We start from the raw sequence: 19,169 nt of genomic DNA on the forward strand, positions 1-19,169 counted from the left end.
TTGAAACGTAAACAATAAAGCCCTTGGAGCACGTTCAATGCCGATGTGAGTCGCGGCCTTAAAACATGTCATTTACATGACTTAGTTCCACGTTTCACTTTGTCATTCCCTTAACTAAACGTATGACATGTGTTTCACCTGTTATTCATTGTTTATCATGGTGAAGTCTGTTTAATTCAGTGGAGTGAAGATGAGACGCCCCAGACTGCAGCATTACTCACGCTCACACACACACACAGACTAGGACCACGTTATTGGTGGCATGAGCCATGTAAAAAATGTATAAGTAAAATGAATACATTCGGATATATGCCGGTTGATATTTCGAGGAGGATCGCAGCAAAATGTATGAATTTTCAAAATACATCCACAAGAGACATACGCCGGACGTGAACCAGCAACCTTGTAACACACAGGGATGTGCTTTAACCACTATACTGCCACCAAGTCACGTGACCAGCTGTTCAGGTGAGCCTTACAGCCTTACATGTTAGTAGGATGTGGCTCTTTTTCAGCAACACACAAAAACAATGTGGTTCTTCCTCTGACTGGTTGGCCACCCCTGTTCTAAACACTGTATTGTCAGACACAAGAAATAATTTGCATTGAAGAAAATGCTTAAAAATGGCAGTCTGCACAGATTGTATTTATTTTTTGTGTTAATAAAGTCCTCTCCTGTCAAGCACAACTGACGTGTCACGTGTTAGAGACAACTGAAACGTGATTCTGAATGAACAAATGACTGCGGTGGGCTCATCAGCAACACAGGCAGCTCAGACAGTCAGGAGGATTTCTTCCAGGGAGCAATGCCAAGTCCAAACCGTCTAAGACTTTGAAGAGTTTATGAAGCTTTCTCAGCTCTACATCCAAAGCATTTCTCTCTCTGTTCGCCTCAAATGTGCCGTCAAATACATGGATACGCACATCTGACCTTGGGCATCAAGATTAATTAGATGCCATCCACTGAGCTTTCACGTGCATTCCACGCTTAATCTCGTTCATCTGGGTGCTGTTGCTATCGGCTCTCACACTCCTTCTTCTATCTAGTTTATCACAACTATTTTATCATGGCCTGCAGGAGATACCATTGGTATCATTGACCAAAGAAATATGGATGGTTGGATGGATGGATGGAAGGATGGATGGATGGATGGGTGGGTGGCAGAATGTCTTGATGGATGATGTATAGGTGGATGGATCGATGATGGACGGATGGATGGATGGATGGATGGATGGGTGATGGACGGATGGATGGATGGATGGGTGGGTGGCAGAATGTCTTGATGGATGATGTATTGATGGATGGAGGGATGATAGGTGGATGGATGGATGGGTGGATGGATGGATGAATGAGTGGATGGATGTTTGGATGAATGGATGGAGGGATGGATGAGGGATGGATGGATGGGTGGGTGGGTGGCAGAATGTCTTGATGGATGATGTATTGATGGATGGAGGGATGATAGGTGGATAGATGGATGGATGGATGGATGGGTGGGTGGGTGGATGGATGGAGGGATGGATGGATGGATGGGTGGGTGGCAGAATGTCTTGATGGATGATGTATTGATGGATGGAGGGATGATAGGTGGATGCATGGATGATGGACGGATGGATGAATGGATGGAGGGATGGATGGAGGGATGGATGGATGGATGGAGGGACGGATGGAGGGATGGATGGATGGATGGGTGGCAGAATGTCTTGATGGATGATGTATTGATGGATGGAGGGATGATAGGTGGATGGATGGATGGATGGGTGGATGGGTGGGTGGGTGGATGGATGGAGGGATGGATGGATGGATGGGTGGGTGGCAGAATGTCTTGATGGATGATGTATTGATGGATGGAGGGATGATAGGTGGATGGACGGATGGGTGGATGGATGGATGGATGGATGGATGGATGAATGGATTGATGTATGGAGGGATGGTTGACTGGATGGTATTATGGGTGAATGGCACATGGATGGACAGATGGGTGGGTGGACAGGTGTACAGATGGATGGATTTAACAATCCAAAAATAGAAATTTATTGAGATAAGTCGCTGCAGAACAGAAAATAAAAAAATAACTAAAATAAAAATGGACGAGAATGTTGTAACGTAAGAACTCAAACACTAATGGAATGTGTTTTATTAACTGACATATCCATCCATCACCTGAAGATGGGTCATAGAGATACCACTTCCTGCAAGGAATCTTGAGCATATCCTGGCTCTGCCCCAGGACATGCATGGAGAACCTCTTCTTCCAAGTAGACTTGAGCTATCTCAACAGTATTTCCACTTGTAGATTAATTTTAACATTTTACATATATATTTTTACATACATATTTCAATATTAATGTTCTTCCAGAAAGCTGTACTAATTATTTGCCTTTACAAATGTATAGCATAATAATATAATAATGACATAAACGTCAGTGAGCTTACCGAGACCCAGGCAGGAGACCCGAAGACCAGACTTTCCGAGATTCCTGCAAGAGACAAAAGCAGAATGGCCATTACAGATGAAGCTGTTTATAATGGCCGCCCTGACTTACACACCTTTGAGAGGGAAAGACTTTATAAAGCTAAAATCAATGTTCGTTTCAACGCAATGAATCGATGGAGTGAAATGAAATTACATGCAGCGACTTCTGCGCCACAGTCAACGCCAGCGAGAGAAATCAATAGCAATTGCAGCGTGAGGAGCTTGGAAGCTTCTCCAGGGTTGGAACGAGACCCGGGTCACAGAATGAGGCCAGGGGACACCTCCACTGCACCTGCACTCATTCATCACAGCTGGTGCATAACATGCCGGGGGCCAAAGAGACAATTTAGACAAACATATTAGAGGGGCAATAATCTAATAAGATGTAGAAACTTTTCACTTTTACTTTGCAGACTAATTCAGCAACCAACTCCTTCTTCATCTCCTTCTGTAGCATCCTCCTCCAGCAGGCAGCGGAGCAGTCCCCAGGCCTCTCGCTGTTATTGTCTTCCTCAGTGACGCGGATCGCCACGCTCCCGAGCAACACAAAGGTTGCGGCAGATCAGCACTTCTCTCAGAAGCCGCTGGTTGAACCTGCACTCTCCTCATTATCCTTCTGCGCAACCATTTAGCATGCGGCGACGCAACTCCCTTCAACAGCAAACTCACATCCAGCGCATTTCATCTGATTTTGCAGTTTCAAAGAGCGTCCGTTATCAAAACAGAGCGCTGGACTCTTTAGAATTAAACAGTTGGAGCAACGTAATTTGCATTATCCATAAATCGAATAGTCAGTTCCTCTCGGGGAGAGAAAAGACTGTAGGTCTGTATCTAGCTAGACACAAAAAGGTCAGGAGACCTGTGATAGATCTTCTTGCAGCATATGTGTCTGTTTATATATATATAGCAGTAATAGATACTCTCTCTAACTATCACTAGAACGGACCTCTAGACAGCGTAACGTTCTCTGGGCGATCCGCCGTGGCGAACGTTCATAGTGAGAAGTCCTGGAGGACAAAACATGAGCGAGACCAGATCAGAGTGAAGTCCACAGTTACATTCACACCCTGGGGAGAACTGAAGACTGGGCTGGTGATGCGTCTACTGGACTGGTAAATCATTCATTGTGTGCAACGTGGGCCCTTATAGAATGTGGGGGAGTTATTCTTGCTATTTATTTTGTTATCTACACTAATAGTATAGGGTAGATATAGCTAGCTAAATGGGTTAGCACTGACATAAGCCACTCATGACAGAGAGTATAGCCGAATGAATTTCACTAACATTTACTCCCACAACTGGCTCAGAAGCTGCTCCAGACCTGGACATGGAGCTGCTGAGAGACGCGACCCGCATCAACATATCAACATCCCTGTCAGACTGACTCCAAACTGTCTCCACTGGCCACCGGAAATCTCTTGGATCGCTGTTTGCGTGCTCATGATTGAAAGACGCAGAGCAATTTTGTTTATGTTTTTGGACATATAGTTTGTTTTATCAGTAAAGCACTTTGTGAACAGCCTTCTGAAAGGTATTATTGAGGTCAGTCGGTCTTCTTTCAACTTCTTCAGCCTCTCATTGGATCCAGGCTTTCCTCGATAGAAAACAATAGAAAAAAGTTTCTAAAATTCCTTTTGCAATAGTTGATTATTTAAAGTATTGCCATCTGTGATTATATTTTTTACAGGTCCCTTCCTGATAAACAAACACAGGTTGAGGGTCAGTACCATAGACCCAGTTTTTGCCAAAACACATATTCTTAAACTACAGATTATTTTTTTTATTCCAATAATTTCCTTTATTGGAAGCTGGAAATCCCTATATTATTATTTAATATTGACTGCAAACATCACGTAGCCATCTGCACAAACTAGATTTGGACTTACCAAATCGATTCACTGAGTGCTGACAAACCAAAACATAAAAACAGTCGTATATTTTAAGAAATATATTTTCTTTTAACCAACAGAAAAAACATTTACGGGTTACCTCATGGGGATTGTGCAACGGAGCGACCTCCTCATGCCTGACTACTAATGCTGCCTTTAAGGGTGAAGGTGCACTCAAATGAACAGCAGCTACCGTCGCCCTGAGCCCATCAATTACACCAAAGACAAGCATCAGTCACAGACAAGGCTGTTTATCAGTGCTCAGCAGGCTGAACACTTAAAGTGTTTTTATACATTCCCGTCGTACATTTACATGTTTCTGGCGGAAGAAATCCATTTAAATTCCATCATCACGTTGCCCGAGTATTAAGCATGTTCACCTGCCTCGTATAGCCGTTCAGTTATCCTACATGTTTCTCAGATGGATTATAGAGAGCAAGCTCAGATACATAATCTGGATCTGCATGTGTGTGTGTGTTCCTGAGGACATCTACATGCTACCTCTATATACAAGATAGGGAAGAAGATGCACTGCAGGAAATGAAAATGCTAAATGCTAAATTTAGGCTTAAATCACTGTCACTCAAACACAAGAGAAAGAATATATAATTAAAAGAAAAGATTGTAGTCAAAAACATTTTCAGTAAAAGGAAAAGGAAATTAAATTAAAATAAAATGCGGGACAAGAAATGACATGACAGATAAGTGATGACAGAAAAGTATACTTCAATCACATTTTGCGATTCAACAAAAAAAAGAATTAAAAAAGTAGGAAAAAGTAGACAAAGGGAGAGCAAGTCTTTGTACAATATATTATCTGAAATGGTTTTAAAATTGTTTTCAATGGGGGTTTAATGAGTGAAAACTAAAATGACTCACACCTTGCCTTTGCCTTAGAGTCACATACTTCAACAGTATTAGTGCTGCATCAAAACGTCTTGATGGAAGAGAATATTTTTGAGCTTGAGGAAGCGGAGCCACAGAGGTAAAGAACCTCCAAATCCGGCTAAAATTAAAATGCCTATTCATACATTCGAAATGAATGTTTATGAAATTTACCCCTTCGTTTGTATCGCATCACAGCATAACCATTTTTTCTGACATTGCTGAACCTTAACAGAGAATAAAATGTAATAACACCACTGTTGTGGTTAGCATTGTTTGACTCTTCATAACTAGACTACGATTATGGCTCTTATAATGAGCCATATAATCCGGGGAATTATGGACCATTATGAGTGTATTAAATGCATCATGTCTAATACCTTATAAACCATGTAACCGTACATGATTATAAGCCTCCATAATGTCTTCTATGAAGCCTCATCAACTCATCATGTTGGATGACTGTCCCAGCGATACATTGTAGATGAGGCTTTTAGGCTAAATGTGACAGAGCCCTGACAACCACATCACCTAGTGATGGCGCTGTCACCATGTAGACACAGTTTCCTGAGGTGTACATTTTAACACATTCAGTGACTGAATTAAATGAAAACATTGTTGGCATCAGTATCGGCTCAATGCACTTATATTGTATGGGACATGAAAATGAGGCGACAAGCCTCCAGTTTTGGGCAAGAATAAACACATTCAGCAAAAAGGGCAATAACCTGGACACCAGAGTGATGATACCAGTGAGCAAATATGAGAATGGTTTTAAGATATTTGGTCGCACAGGAGGAAACACAACCTGTCTGCACTAGCTTGTTTAACAACAACAACAATGACTACAAGACACCAAGTGTGGCTACGTCCCTCATGCTTGGTTGGTGCCCAAAAGAAGCCTTGAAGTAAAATGACAAATGACTCATTTGAAGACGCCCCCTCACACAAACCTGTCATCGCTTATGAACGTCCTCTGAGCTGCAACTCCATGCAGCTTGATCTATTCTCAGTGGAATACCAGTAAACTACCATTATTACTTGAACATCTGGCTGGAACACCGGCGGGCCGGGTGTTTTTATTGCCTGTATTTCTTTGTCTCTTTTGTATACACCTGGGAGTTTCTTACAAGGGTTGCTTTACTTGTATAGGACTGCTGAATCAATATCTGTCAGGTAAGCCAGTGCTGGATGTAAAGAGATAAAACTTGTCGTCCTCTGGGGAGCAAAACAGAGGAAGGCAATCTATACAGCCAAACAAAGTGGGCGGAGGGATTAAACAACACCCACTTTTAAGTCTCCACCATTCCCTGTGCAACCGAAAGGTTTCTCTTCAGGTTCTGGGAAAAGAGGAGGAGAATTATACTCTAAACATACGGTAGCTGAAACTTGCAGGGTAGATGGAAGTGTGGAAATGAGATGAAGATTTATCTGTGTTGCAAGCAAAGCAGCCATGGTAAAGCTGTGACAGACCAAGAGGAAGGTTGGACTCAGACACAAGAGGCAGCAGAAATAGATGGCAGAGTCGAAACTTCAAGCCCCAAGTCAGGCAGATCAAACGCCCTTTCCGGATGAAACTTCTTCATGACAAAGAATAGGAAATGACAGTAAGCCCCCTACAGTGCTGTGTGTGTGTTTGTGTGTCTCCATGTGTCATCCAGCACCAGTGCCCAGACGTGAATGTCTTGCCTGTTATTCCGCGAGGCTAAAAGTCAAGATCATGTCACCGCATTGTTTTCTTGGAGCCCTCATTATTATCATTTTACTGATATGAGCAGGCAAATTCACAATGTTGCTGACCCACTTTTGACCGAAGCGTAGTTGATATTCTGGTTGAAAAGCCCACAGATATCGCACAGAGTGGATGTATTTTAAGGCGAGACAAAAGGCCGAAAATAGTCGTAGTGGGTTGAAAAATCGAAAACGTGTAGGCAGATCTGAGGTGGTGAAATTCTGAGAGGTCAGTGCAGTAGTACGAAGCCTCACAGGAGGTTTTCTCTTCAACCATGTCCTACAAAAGTCCTCAGATGCTTTCAGATGCTAAGATAATTAGCTAATAGTCATGACATAATTCTGTAATAAAAATGTAATTACAGTAATATAAACATGTACAAATGCATGAATGCTGATTGTCAACAGAGGGGCGAAGGAGATTCTTGGGTTCAGGGGTGTCAAACTCAATCATGCAAGGAGCTGGAAGGTTCTATTCTGTCCCAGCTGCAGGATAAACATTTATTGGACAGTCACAAATGTCACAGCTTGAACAGGAAATGGTCAAAACCGTATGAGATACCTCCTTATCGGGGGCAAATTTCAGCATCTATATGGTGCACCACTGACTCCACCTCAAGAGACACTCTCCTTCAAGCATACAGCTACTTTCCCATATATATATATATATATATATTTTTTTTTTAATTTATTTATTTTTTTCCCAGATAAGACTCTCTGCTTATCAGCAAGCAGCCTGTCTAGTGGTGAGGCAAGAGCTAGCATCAGACTTCAGTTCTGGTAGGTTCACAGTTCCAAACAATAACTGACAAGACAGGGGCAAAATATAGAGTCTGAACAGTGGTGCTTGTTAATTTAAAATATTTGGCCTTTTCAAAAATATTTACCACTTGTTTTGTTTCCGGACCCTCAGGTTAAACTCAATGCTGCTTGTAGAGCAGTGTGAGTCATATAAAAAACAAACAGCAAAGATGCTGGGGCAGAGACTGAAAATAAAACAAGCACCTAAACAACAGATGACTGAAAAAGAGTAACAGTCAAGCAACAGAATTTGATGGTGTTTCGGTTCAGGGTCGACTAGTCTTCTGAAGGACACTGTGGTGGAGAGAGATCTGTTCTGCTCCTACTGAGCGTGTGAGCAAGGTCTGGATCTTCATTATGCTCTAGCTTATGGGTGATATTTCAAATACTTGAAAAAGGCTAAGAATAATGTAGACAAAATAAATATGGGGCAACAATCTTGGGTAAAAGAAAATCCCAATATGGGACAGGTAAAAAAAAAAACCTAACACAGCATCAGACTGAACTCATGAGTTGCAGTGAAACGTTTCCTTCAGGGATTTAGAAGTCGACCAAAAGTAGACTCTTTCAAAGCGAATAATATCAATTATTTTGTTTGAGCACTTCCTCCTCCCGGTCTGTATTCCCCCTCTTGCACTTGACACAGCCGGGACGATCAGAACCGACTGTGCTTGAAAGGCACTAGCACCTCGTGCACATTTCCAGGGCGTCAACGAAAGTCCCCCACACTGTGTTGCTTGTCTCTTCTTCAGCATTGCAGGTATTTCCCAAGTGAATACCTTTCTGTTGTTTTTTTCCTGGTTGGCCCTGTTTATTCTGCTGCAGTGTCCGAGCCTCTTAAGTCTTGCACTTTCCCCGTCCTAATTCTGTTTTACTTTGTTCTTGTATTTTGTCTCCAGATCGTGTCCATCTTGTCAGTGTACCTCTATAGTATACTTGGCTTTTGGAGTTGCGTTTCCTGTCACCACCCTGTTGGACTCGCTTCAGTTCAAGTTTTCATTATTGGCCTGCTTTTTGCTTAGTTCTCAGTTTTTGCCTTCTCCTTCCTCTGCATTTGAGTCTCCAACCTTTTTCCGAGTCGACACACTTTTGCCATAACAGGTGACAGGACAGAATGTACAGTAATGGCAGAAGAAAATGTAACTTAGTTTTCTTTACACACAGGAAGTGAAGCAACTTGGTGGGCAAGGTTGATACACGAGAGGTAATGTGTGGGTGTTCGTGTGTAATGTCATCGTACTATAGTACTCACCAGGAGTAAAGTACTGTAGTATTTTAACCATGCAGACGTTAACACGTATATCAGTGCACAACTGCTTAAGACTGTTAAAAAGTGTTTTAGAAAAATCATCAACCAATATATAAATTTAATTGAAGTTCAAAGTAGGCTTTAAAATGCTTAGAAATATTGTTCTTACTGGACAAAAATCAATTCAAGTTCAAATTTTGATCTATATGGCACAGTACAAGGTCACACAGCATACAGCTACAATGAGCAGGACCAAAAGATAATCGAAATGCCTTTAGCAACTGATCAAGAATTGATCTATATAAGGAAGTTTTCTGGAGAAACGTGTCATACTAAACACTATTTGGTCTCATCTGAATCCATGAGAGAGGGAGAACCTTGCAGGCGACTGATAAGCCTAGACTTGCGCCAGTCATCAGAGGAGACATTTGCACTCCCATCTGCAGCGCAGCTCTGAACGAACCATACAAGTGTCTTCTGCTGCCTAGTGAGTGATGCAGCCTTCAAACTGGACATTCAGTGTCCTGCTATCAAATACTCCACTCTGCTTTGCTGTCAGTTTTAACTTTCTTTAGACGAAAAGGTGAAAATGCTACAGGTAGGTGACACTATTTCTGGATCACTATGACAACAAAAATGCTGCAAGTGCTGATATTATTAGTTGAAACTCGCCGGCGCGCTATATTTTCTGCTTGAGCTCGCAACGCCTTCAGATGCCCCCGCTGTGCCACAGCACTTCCAACATGAAGCACATACATGGCGAGAAAAAGCGTCAATGTAAACGCCTACATGTCAACAGAAGCATCGGAGTGGATTTTAATTCACAAGAACGAGACTCCATCTCTGAGGGCATCAGAAGCCAAACATCCATGAACAGGCTTAGGGACGTATGGGGGAGAGAAAGCATGGGAGTTACACGTGTTTGCCTCTGTCCCCTGAGAGTCTACAAAATATTACAGGGCACTTTTATTCTTCTGTCTTGGTCGGAGGAAGGTAGTAAAGTGCACGGCCTGCAGTAAGCAGTACATTCGACACCCACCGCAGGTCATTTCTGAACACTCCTGTGTTGAATCTGAATAGGAAACTTGCGCATTGTGCGCTCAACACAATGGAACCATCAAGCGGGTTCCGTGATCAAAGTTTGATATTTCAGGGTTGTTATGGAAACGAGAAGAGATGGTGTGACAAGCAGATACTTATCACATTTGGCTGCTTTGCATCCCAGATTTTGACTAATTGCTTCTTTTTTGGCGAGCTGACCCGCGCGCCCCAATTTCGTTTTCGATCAAACGCTCATTTCATCGCCTACATTTTCTATGGCTGACTCCACACTTCTTTTTTAGCGTCCTCTCTGCTTCTCTCTTGAACCTCTTCAGAATGACGTAAAATGTTGGTTTGGCTCCTGCGGTTAAGAGGCAGCTCTCTAAAATAGACAAGAGCCTCTCCTGCTCCACTATATCAATGTTTGTAGTGCACGGTTGCAGGCAGAATTGAAACATTTCAATCTGATATGTTCCCTTGTAGCGTTCAATGACTCTGGTGGAAATGGAAACCCATTTTGTGTACGATTGACCTCGTTCTTTCAGAGGACCTGTATATTTCCTGGCAATAACCGACACATTTGTTCATTTTTTTGAAGCACTGATTTGTCCTCCGAATTACCGACAAGTATGGAACCAGAGTCTTTTTATTTACTACCTCTACCTATGTGATTGTCCACATTATTCCGCTGGCAAAATAGCAAAAAACGTGTGTAATGTGTGACGCAAGCTAGCTGGGAATGTTAATGCTAAACTAGTTTAAAAAAAATTAAAAAGTGATCATAGTTTGTAGATGAAATATCTAAAGGGCTGTAATATAGGGTAAAATAAAAACATGAGTTAACCTGTATCTGTAAATCTCTGCTCTCTTTTTAGTGCTTTTCTAGAGTGTCACTTCATAACTCATTTTGATCCAAAATTCTCACCCTATATTGCACTCATGAGTCAGTGTTTTCTGTCTGAGAAGTGTTTGAAAAGTGTTTCTCACTTTTAAAAAAAAGCAAACTTTCAATGCAGCCTCTCAAAAAAACGCTGCATCTCCTCTTGTCTTGTCAGCAAGTCCGCAGCACTGACCACTATGTTTGCCTTCTAATAAGCCCAGCTTAATTCTTGCAGATGCTCAGGCTAGAATGTCTGCTCTGCTGCAGTCACATTTTTGTCAACAACTTCAGCGTATCAACCGTTACTGTCCCGATTTCTTGTGCGTTTATTTAGCTACCACTCAACATTACTCAAATCTGCACGCTGCGACTTTAATTCTAGTGAGCCAAAATGTTACTGAGGCCGTCATCCAGAACACTGCTCCGTGCATTCCTTTCAGTCAGAACACAAAAAGACACACAAGTACACACCATCCCACACATCACCTGCTGCCGCTCGTGCGGCTTCATTGTCATCGCAATGATTCTCTCTCAATATACAGGCGAGTGCCACAAAAAGGCTGGGAACTAAATGGCTATCTTTTATTTCTTCTCTCTTACGCCCCCCCACTCCACCCCTCTACGTACCGGTACTTCATGCCAGTGAGCTTGGCGGTGGACTCCTTAAGGTTGTGGTGGTAGCGGTGGGTGAAAGATCCCAAACTGCGAGCTATGAGCGCTACGGTGCGAAAGCGGGCCCGGGCCTGGCTGGCTGTGTTGGGGCTGGTGGCGTTCTGCTTGCTGTGCTCGCCGTTGCGAGGGGCCTTCAGCCCGTGGTCCGTGCACGCAAAGGACACCTGCATGGCTGCGAGAGAACGAGCGTCTCGACTTTTAACTTCTGCGTGAGCTCGGAAGTCTGTGTCCAGTCCTGCTGCCGGTTCTCATGGAAATCCCCGAGCGGGATGAGCAAACATGACTTTTTTAAAGCGCTGCGAGGTGAATATCAGAACGAACAGCTGTGCAGTCCTGGTCAGAGCGAGAGCTGCGGCTAAAGGAATCCTGTGCTGGTCTGAATCCACCTGAAAATATGACACAGGGCGGAGATGGAGAGAGAAGGATGGAGGACAAGAGGTGCCGAATCAGTTAACAGTACAATTTGTTTACATGACACATCCATCTTCAGTCAACAAGAGCTTAGTCCTGTACAGGGTTGCGGGGCAATTTTACAGTGTCCAATTAAGCGACTGGGCATGTCTTTGGGCTGTGGGAGGAAACCGGAGTACCCGGAGAAAACCCACACAGGCACAGGTAGAACCACCCAGAAAGATCCAGAGCTCGATTGAACCTTCTTAAATGTACATGATATCCTCCAAATTATTCATATATGAGCTACAGCTTCAGGCATGAGGCTGGAATCACCTGATTTTCATTGGCAACAAAAATAATTTGCCCCAAAAAAAATCGCTACAACACAGTGATCGAATTACAGAGATTTGTTTGCACAATATGGCTGCATTTCAGGCTGCATATATATATATATATAGGAAAGATGCCACAAGTAGCAAGCAATCTTGACAGTGAGGACTCCTGTTTAAGGGTCATGAAACACAGAAACTGTTTTGATTCTTTTATCACAATATGTAGAATTTAAATGTACCAGCACCCCTTAAATACCAATAGCAAAAGGTCATTTGATGTCTTGTCGGGATGAATTTAGACTTCAATGCAGTTTCAGTTCATCATGAGAGCAGCCAAGGAAATGTGTTTGACTGAATTAAAAATGCGGCAAATGAATGACCAGTTATAAAATGTCATGGAAGCTAAAAGAGAGGAGGAAAAAAGTGGGACCATTTGCCCCCCTTTCTACCAGTAGTACCTTGTGAAGACATTGCTGTGATGCGGTTTAATGGCATGAGAGCAACACATTCCAACAGAGTTTTCCATTACACTGCTTGTAAAAATGCAGAAGTTTTAGAAAGTTGTAGAAAACCGAGAGACATTTACAGTACCCTGACAGCCAGTGCTCACATCCACCTCACACAGAACATCATGAATTAAAGTGCTCTTACACAGCTCGCAGCCAAGATGAGGTTAGAACCACGACAGCTGTGATCCGTCCAGCAACTATGCAGGAAATAACGTGGTGTCACCCGGCAGACAAAAGTCCCGCAAAGCTCTGCATCCCAACAGGAGCAGCAGAAGCAGATGTCTCCTCAGACTCACAACCAGCCCTGACCCAGTCCTCCGGCAAGTCCCAGGCTTTGCAGCAAAAATCCTCTCTTTGCAACCTTGCAACGGTTACAGACAAGCGGAGAAGAGTTGAAGAGAGGATGCATTGTCCCTCACTTCAGGGAGAGGAGGACAGATGCAATGAGGAGGCGATGTGTGTTGAGTGTAAAGACTAAGCCGGTGACTGAAAACGATAGAGAGAGAGAGGGAGGAGAGGGAGAGGGAGTGTATAGGCTAGTGGCTTTGACTGACTGGCTCTAAGAACTGCAGTGTTTCTCATGATGGCACCACACTTGGAGGAGAGAGAGGAACGCTGAAGGAGAGGATCATTCTGAATGAGTTGAAGATGTGTGGGTATTTATTTTTAACACGCTCCCCTCCAGGAGGATCCACGTGGCTTCATAATCTTCACTGATTCTTACACGTTTCTTCACACAATGATTCACCTCTGACCTCACTCGCTCGGAGAAAGCGCGATTTCTCCAGCACCTTCGAGCAGATGCTTGGTGAAATGAAGCGGGAAACCATGCAGATCAAAAAGCCCGGCATCTTACTTGGCTCCCTGACTGAGCTGTAATGTGACAATGCAGGGTTCCACGCTTCATTCACCCGCCACGCACCTCGGGGCAAACACAGTTTTATTTATATCCCTGTGCCTGATCAGGGAAGATATTGTGCAATCATCAGTTTGCAACGGTGCGAGCCGCGTTTCGCTTAAACGCTGAGAATAGATTGTGGTTCAGTCGGAGCATTGCTTGCTCACTGGACTCAGCAATGCTAACATTTCAGCTTAATAAACATACATTACAATGGCAATCGATGAGACATTGAATTCAATGTTTTAAATTGAAATAAAATGTGATTATTCATCTTTGCTCAACAGGCTGATATCGAGTTGCAGGATGTCAGAACTGGTTTGCTTGGTGGCTGATGCTACTGTCGCCGCAGTCTTCAGCAAAAGTTGCCCAAAACACCAACAACCAAAGAGACAAATGGATTAGTTTTAGCTCTATTGAACTGAAGAGTTTAACAAAGAAAGGCAACACAGAAAGTCAACCATGCTTCTTCTCACTTCAATAATGTAACTGGGTTGTGATACGAATTCTAACCATTTGTAGTATTCAGAGGACTTAAGTACATTGACATTCATTTAGAATACAAGAGCTTATTTCTTGTTGGATCACAATGAAAAACATGAACATTTTCATCTCGGCTGTCTCTCCTCCCTGACCACCAGAGGTCTCTATGTTCTGAATCTGACAGGTGACGTTGGATACAGCTTGGGCATATTGTGGTTGCAGATGTGAATGTCTGAAACCAAATTTGGGTGTTCAACTAATTCAGTGGACTTTGTTTGTTGGTATTTTGGGCAACCGTTGATGGAGATCTCATCTAGGATCGTGGACTCGGTTGGTAGCATTAGCCACCATGCAGACTGGTTCCGACTCGATCTAAGCATGTTGAGTGAAGATTAATCGCATGTTCATTTAATTTACAATATTTATTTGCTTTGTTATAAGAGTTATTTGTTTATTGTGAATAAACTGTGTAAGTGACTGGTGTTTCTATGGTTTTCATTGCAGATGCTTCAAAACCAACATATTGAAGACGTTGAAAAAAAAAAATAGTTATAATTATATATAATTATATATAGTATAGCATTATTATATATAATTATATATAGTTATAATAATGAAAAAAAACAAACATGATCTACTTGATCCAACCCTGCCAGGTACTGACCAACACATTCAACCATTTACACGGCTTCTAGTCAAAACTTGCAGGTTTGAGACTCCTGCTTCAAGTTAAAGTAAGACACACAAGGAATTATTATAATATGTTTTCTGGAAGAGACATGAAAGCATTTGTGTATCTTTTAAATAAATAAATAAGGAATAAAATTGAATGAAAACTTCCACTATTGTCTTCTTCTGGCCACCTTGGTTGAGGGACAGTACAGAACAAAGATATAAATACTTTTCACATGACAATCTTTTCCTTTCAGTTGCATTCCTTGCCTGTTTCTGCTCTTTGTGTTAGTTTGCAGAGAATGTAAGTGCTGTTCAAGTGAGTGAATACCTGGTAATTACGATGCTACTGTTTCTAAAAATGCAGTCTACAGTCTCTGTGCACTGCGAATTGTCGAGTAGAATCTGAGCCTTTTGCTGTCTGAAATCACTGTCAAGACCAGGTCGATAGACACGTGCTACAGGATGGTTCCCTCGCGAACAATCACATGACACAAGCGAGATATGGATCAACTATTGTGGAACATGACAGTGCGATACTTTCAGAAACATGCAGCAAATACAGCAGAATTATGTTGTCGTGCTGCTCATGTTTCAGTTCGAGTCAGTAAACTTCATCCGCTTTCACCAGCAACTCTTTCATTTATACTGACCTATAAAATATTTACAGTATTTTGTCATAAGTTTGCTTCCCAACAGTGCGGAAATTGATGATCCCATGCAACATATTTCAGATTAGCCTCGCAGAGCGCGTCCAATTCTCCCTCGACTTCCTCCATCTTACATAATCTGGCATCAGAAATATCACAGCACAGTTGGACAAAGTTTCTCGAACAGCGTCACCCACACCTCCACCACTTCACTGTTGAGCTCGATTAAAAGTGTGTCAGTCAAAAGAGTCAAATGAAACTGTTACGTTCTTGGCTGTAATCCCTGCTGGGAGATAGATCAGGCCATTTTCATTGTTCCATGAACAGCTTTTGAAGTCGGAGAAACAAAACTTTGAGCTCGTATTAAACCCATTTGGGCTTGATATTCGGACATCATTTGTGACATCACTGTCTGAGCAACGCCCTCTCTGTTTTTTTCCCCCAGCTTCACTCTCTAAACTCCATTCTTTCTTTTTCTAACCACAGGTTTCTAATCCTTCCGCCTGCCGCAGATTAGTGTGGGACATCATCGGGATCCTCAGCACCACGGAGGAGGAATTACAAAGATTCATCTCTCCCCAGTGTGAGAGGTAATAGCCACGGTTACGAAGCGCAGAAGATAGGATGTGGGTGGACAAACATGCAAACACAGACCCAAGCTGTTTCTGTGCATGAGGCGAACATAAAACACACCTGTCTTTTCTTAGTCAATGATGCATTATGAGTATCATTTTTTTACCAGCACCCTCACTGCTATCAACATGTCAACGCTGAAGCAGCCAAACATCATTACTGTGATGGTCCCCACAGATGCTTAGTGACCTTATGCATGTGCCCAGCAGGCAGAAGGTGTCCAACTGAGGGCAGAGACTGAGGACGTGCTCTCATATGATAATTATGGATGGAATATTTCTAGTCCAAGCGCTACGATAATCTTAGAAGCCCCACTGTTTGTTGCTCTTGTAGGTGTGACAGGAACGATAAGAGCAAAATCGGACTCATTACGGAGAGGTTCGGCTATTTCATGGTCTTTAGAACCTCATTCAGCGGCACCAACGTCAATCAACAAAGAGAATAAATAAATAAATAGCGTGGGCTCCACCAGCCAGTAGTGAGGGCAGGAGGAAGCTGGTCCACTTTTGCCTGCAGTGTGAACAGCCTGACTCTGTCTTGGAAGGTTGGATGAATGTAACACTCACTAAAGTCACCTTAGAGCCAGAAAGAAATATGAAGTCTGCCATAACTTACACGCTACAGTGGAGGGGACACACTGCTGTGGTATTAATGGGCAGTGTTCCGCATTAACACATGGATGAAGACAAAAAATATATCCTACTAGAAATTTGTAACTAACAATTTTTTCACTAAGAAAGTTGTTCAGAAAACACAACTTCATAAATGTGTAAAAACTTAAATAATTCCTAACAACGTTTCCTCATTTATTGTTCTACTTTTAAATATATTTATTGTCTTCAATATTTATTTATTTAAGTTTGCATTTCCACATTTATTCATTAATTTACTTATTTACGTACCTCTTTACTACACATGTATTTTTCTGCATTTCGGTCTACACCAGGAAGCGTAAATATGTAAATTAAGTGAGTGGCTCTAACTACACTCAAATTCCAAATTTGCATATTAAACAAAAGAAAGAACACTCTGCTGCGTTTAATCACCTTGGTTAAGGAGTGCGGGATCATTTTCAAATAAAACACTGTGAAACTTTCTGAATAGAACCATAAAAGGAAACCTGAGAGAAAAGCCAAAACAAACCTGAAACTCGAAGAGGTTTTATGAAGCCCTGACAACTGATTTGCGGTCGGAAAGTTATCAATATTTCAATTTGGATCGAGTTTTCAGAAATGTTTCCGAGTAGCTAGTGTTCAGTATCTGCAAACCAACATCCAAGATGTCATGACCCTTAGAACGTCTCATATAAAACAACTATTAAGACATGGGTTTTTAGAGACAACATCTATATAAAAGTGCATCTAATCTTTACAGTTGACTACATGAAGTATAGAATATATATATATATTCATTGATTTTTTTATGTAACTCATCCAGAGAAACAGATTTAAATATAGATTCTTCATTTTAAAATCCTGACCAATCATAGGCTGAAGAAAAAACCCAAACATTCCAACATGTATTTATACTTGAAATCTACCAGTTAAGTGCTTAGCTTTGACTCATCACCCCTCTCTGTCGCTCATTTAAATTCTTCCTGAGAGCTTATTCCAAAAGACCTACTCAAATGGTATCACTTCAATGTCAAGATTTAGGAACGTATGAGCAGGGCTGGACTCCTGCTGAGCAGAATCAAACTTTAATCCACACTTCCGGGGATTTATGAATGAAACTAATTGCAGTTAGTCCTCAAAAAAAAAGAAAGGACAGATGTGTACTCTGAGTGGATAAACTGACTGTGAGTCTGAGCTAACTTGCTGGCTTATTTACATGTATTTCATAACACCTTCCACCGGAGTTAATGCAGGTGCACCCAGCTGTTTTTTGAGCAAGGATCAAATCCAGGACCAAGTGGGGAGATCATAATTCATCTCGGCTTGGCCTCAGAATGAGTCTGGCAACCCACTGACCCGGGCCGAGAATGAGACGGCAGCATCTACTACAAACAACTGCAAGCTTTCTAACGCAGTCTGAGCACACAACATGAGGATTTCTGATTTGACAGCACAAAAGTGGCTGTGATACGAAGAGGTTTTCAGGAGCGCTCATCCTACCTGTACACCATGCTGGCACACGGTTGAAAGAACGCCTTGAAAAACTGGTTCGGATCCTCCAAGCTTTGCTGCTGTCGAACTCGGCTGGTTTCAAAGACCCCCGGGAGGCAGCCGGTGGGACTCGAGGGGTTGACCCTGGTTCCTGACCCCTGCCGGACCAGGATGGCAGCGGGACAGCGATCCAGCCGGGGCCCCCCTCTCGGCCTCGGGACTGGGATGTCGCTGCAGGCAGCCTTGAGATACATGCTTGGATTAGTCCAGTCTGTGACAGGTGGATGGGGCCACTCACTTTCTGAAGCTAGCTTCAGTCCCTTTCATTATATTTAGTCATCCTGGGAAACAAATCTGGCCCGAAAAAAATGTCCATTTAAGTACACTGAAATGCCACTCATGCCACTGAGGATATGTCTCCTGCAAGACCAAGCCATGAAGCAAAAAAAATTCAGAGGCACATGCACAAGCTCGCCCCGGCGGACGCGCACACGCCCAAGTGTCATACCTGTGACGCCACCTTTATTCCTGCGTAAAATCAAATCAAAAGACAAAAGCCGACTTTGTTTGAGGTCTGAGCGGCTCCACGGTGAAGCCCACTGGTCTGTGCGGGTAAGCTGGGCAAAGCCCCAGGGATATTTATGTCAAAAATACTTTTGATACAACTCAGCTCACTGTACAGTATAGTCTGATCTGGTTTCTCTATTTCAGAGCAAATGAGTAGCACCAACATGTATCCAAGTAAACAGTCTATTCATAGGAAGGGATTTTCTTGTTGGCACCCCAAGATGGTCGCTAAATGTGCTTTTGAATGGTTACAGGCAACAGAAACAAACTAAATATAACCTTATTTGTGGTGGAATTTGAAT

At 42.5% G+C, this 19,169-nt stretch overlaps 1 protein-coding gene across 1 annotated transcript in view; it reads right to left on the reverse strand.

Annotated features, from left to right (window-relative positions):
- The window catches only part of kcnab1b (potassium voltage-gated channel subfamily A regulatory beta subunit 1b), a 30,730-nt gene extending 17,334 nt beyond the window's left edge, over window positions 1–13,396 (reverse strand). The window contains exons 1-3 of the mRNA XM_053883277.1: window positions 13,002–13,396; window positions 11,581–12,011; window positions 2,438–2,481 (exon numbers count right to left, since the gene is read on the reverse strand). Coding sequence (XP_053739252.1) covers window positions 2,438–2,481; window positions 11,581–11,795 — 259 coding nt within the window. The 5' untranslated portion in view covers window positions 11,796–12,011; window positions 13,002–13,396. The remainder of the gene's footprint in view (window positions 1–2,437; window positions 2,482–11,580; window positions 12,012–13,001) is intronic.
- Between the last annotated feature and the right edge of the window lie 5,773 nt (window positions 13,397–19,169).

The sequence above is a fragment of the Synchiropus splendidus genome, chromosome 13, assembly GCF_027744825.2.
Source record: "Synchiropus splendidus isolate RoL2022-P1 chromosome 13, RoL_Sspl_1.0, whole genome shotgun sequence".
Taxonomy (NCBI): Eukaryota; Metazoa; Chordata; class Actinopteri; order Syngnathiformes; family Callionymidae; genus Synchiropus; species Synchiropus splendidus.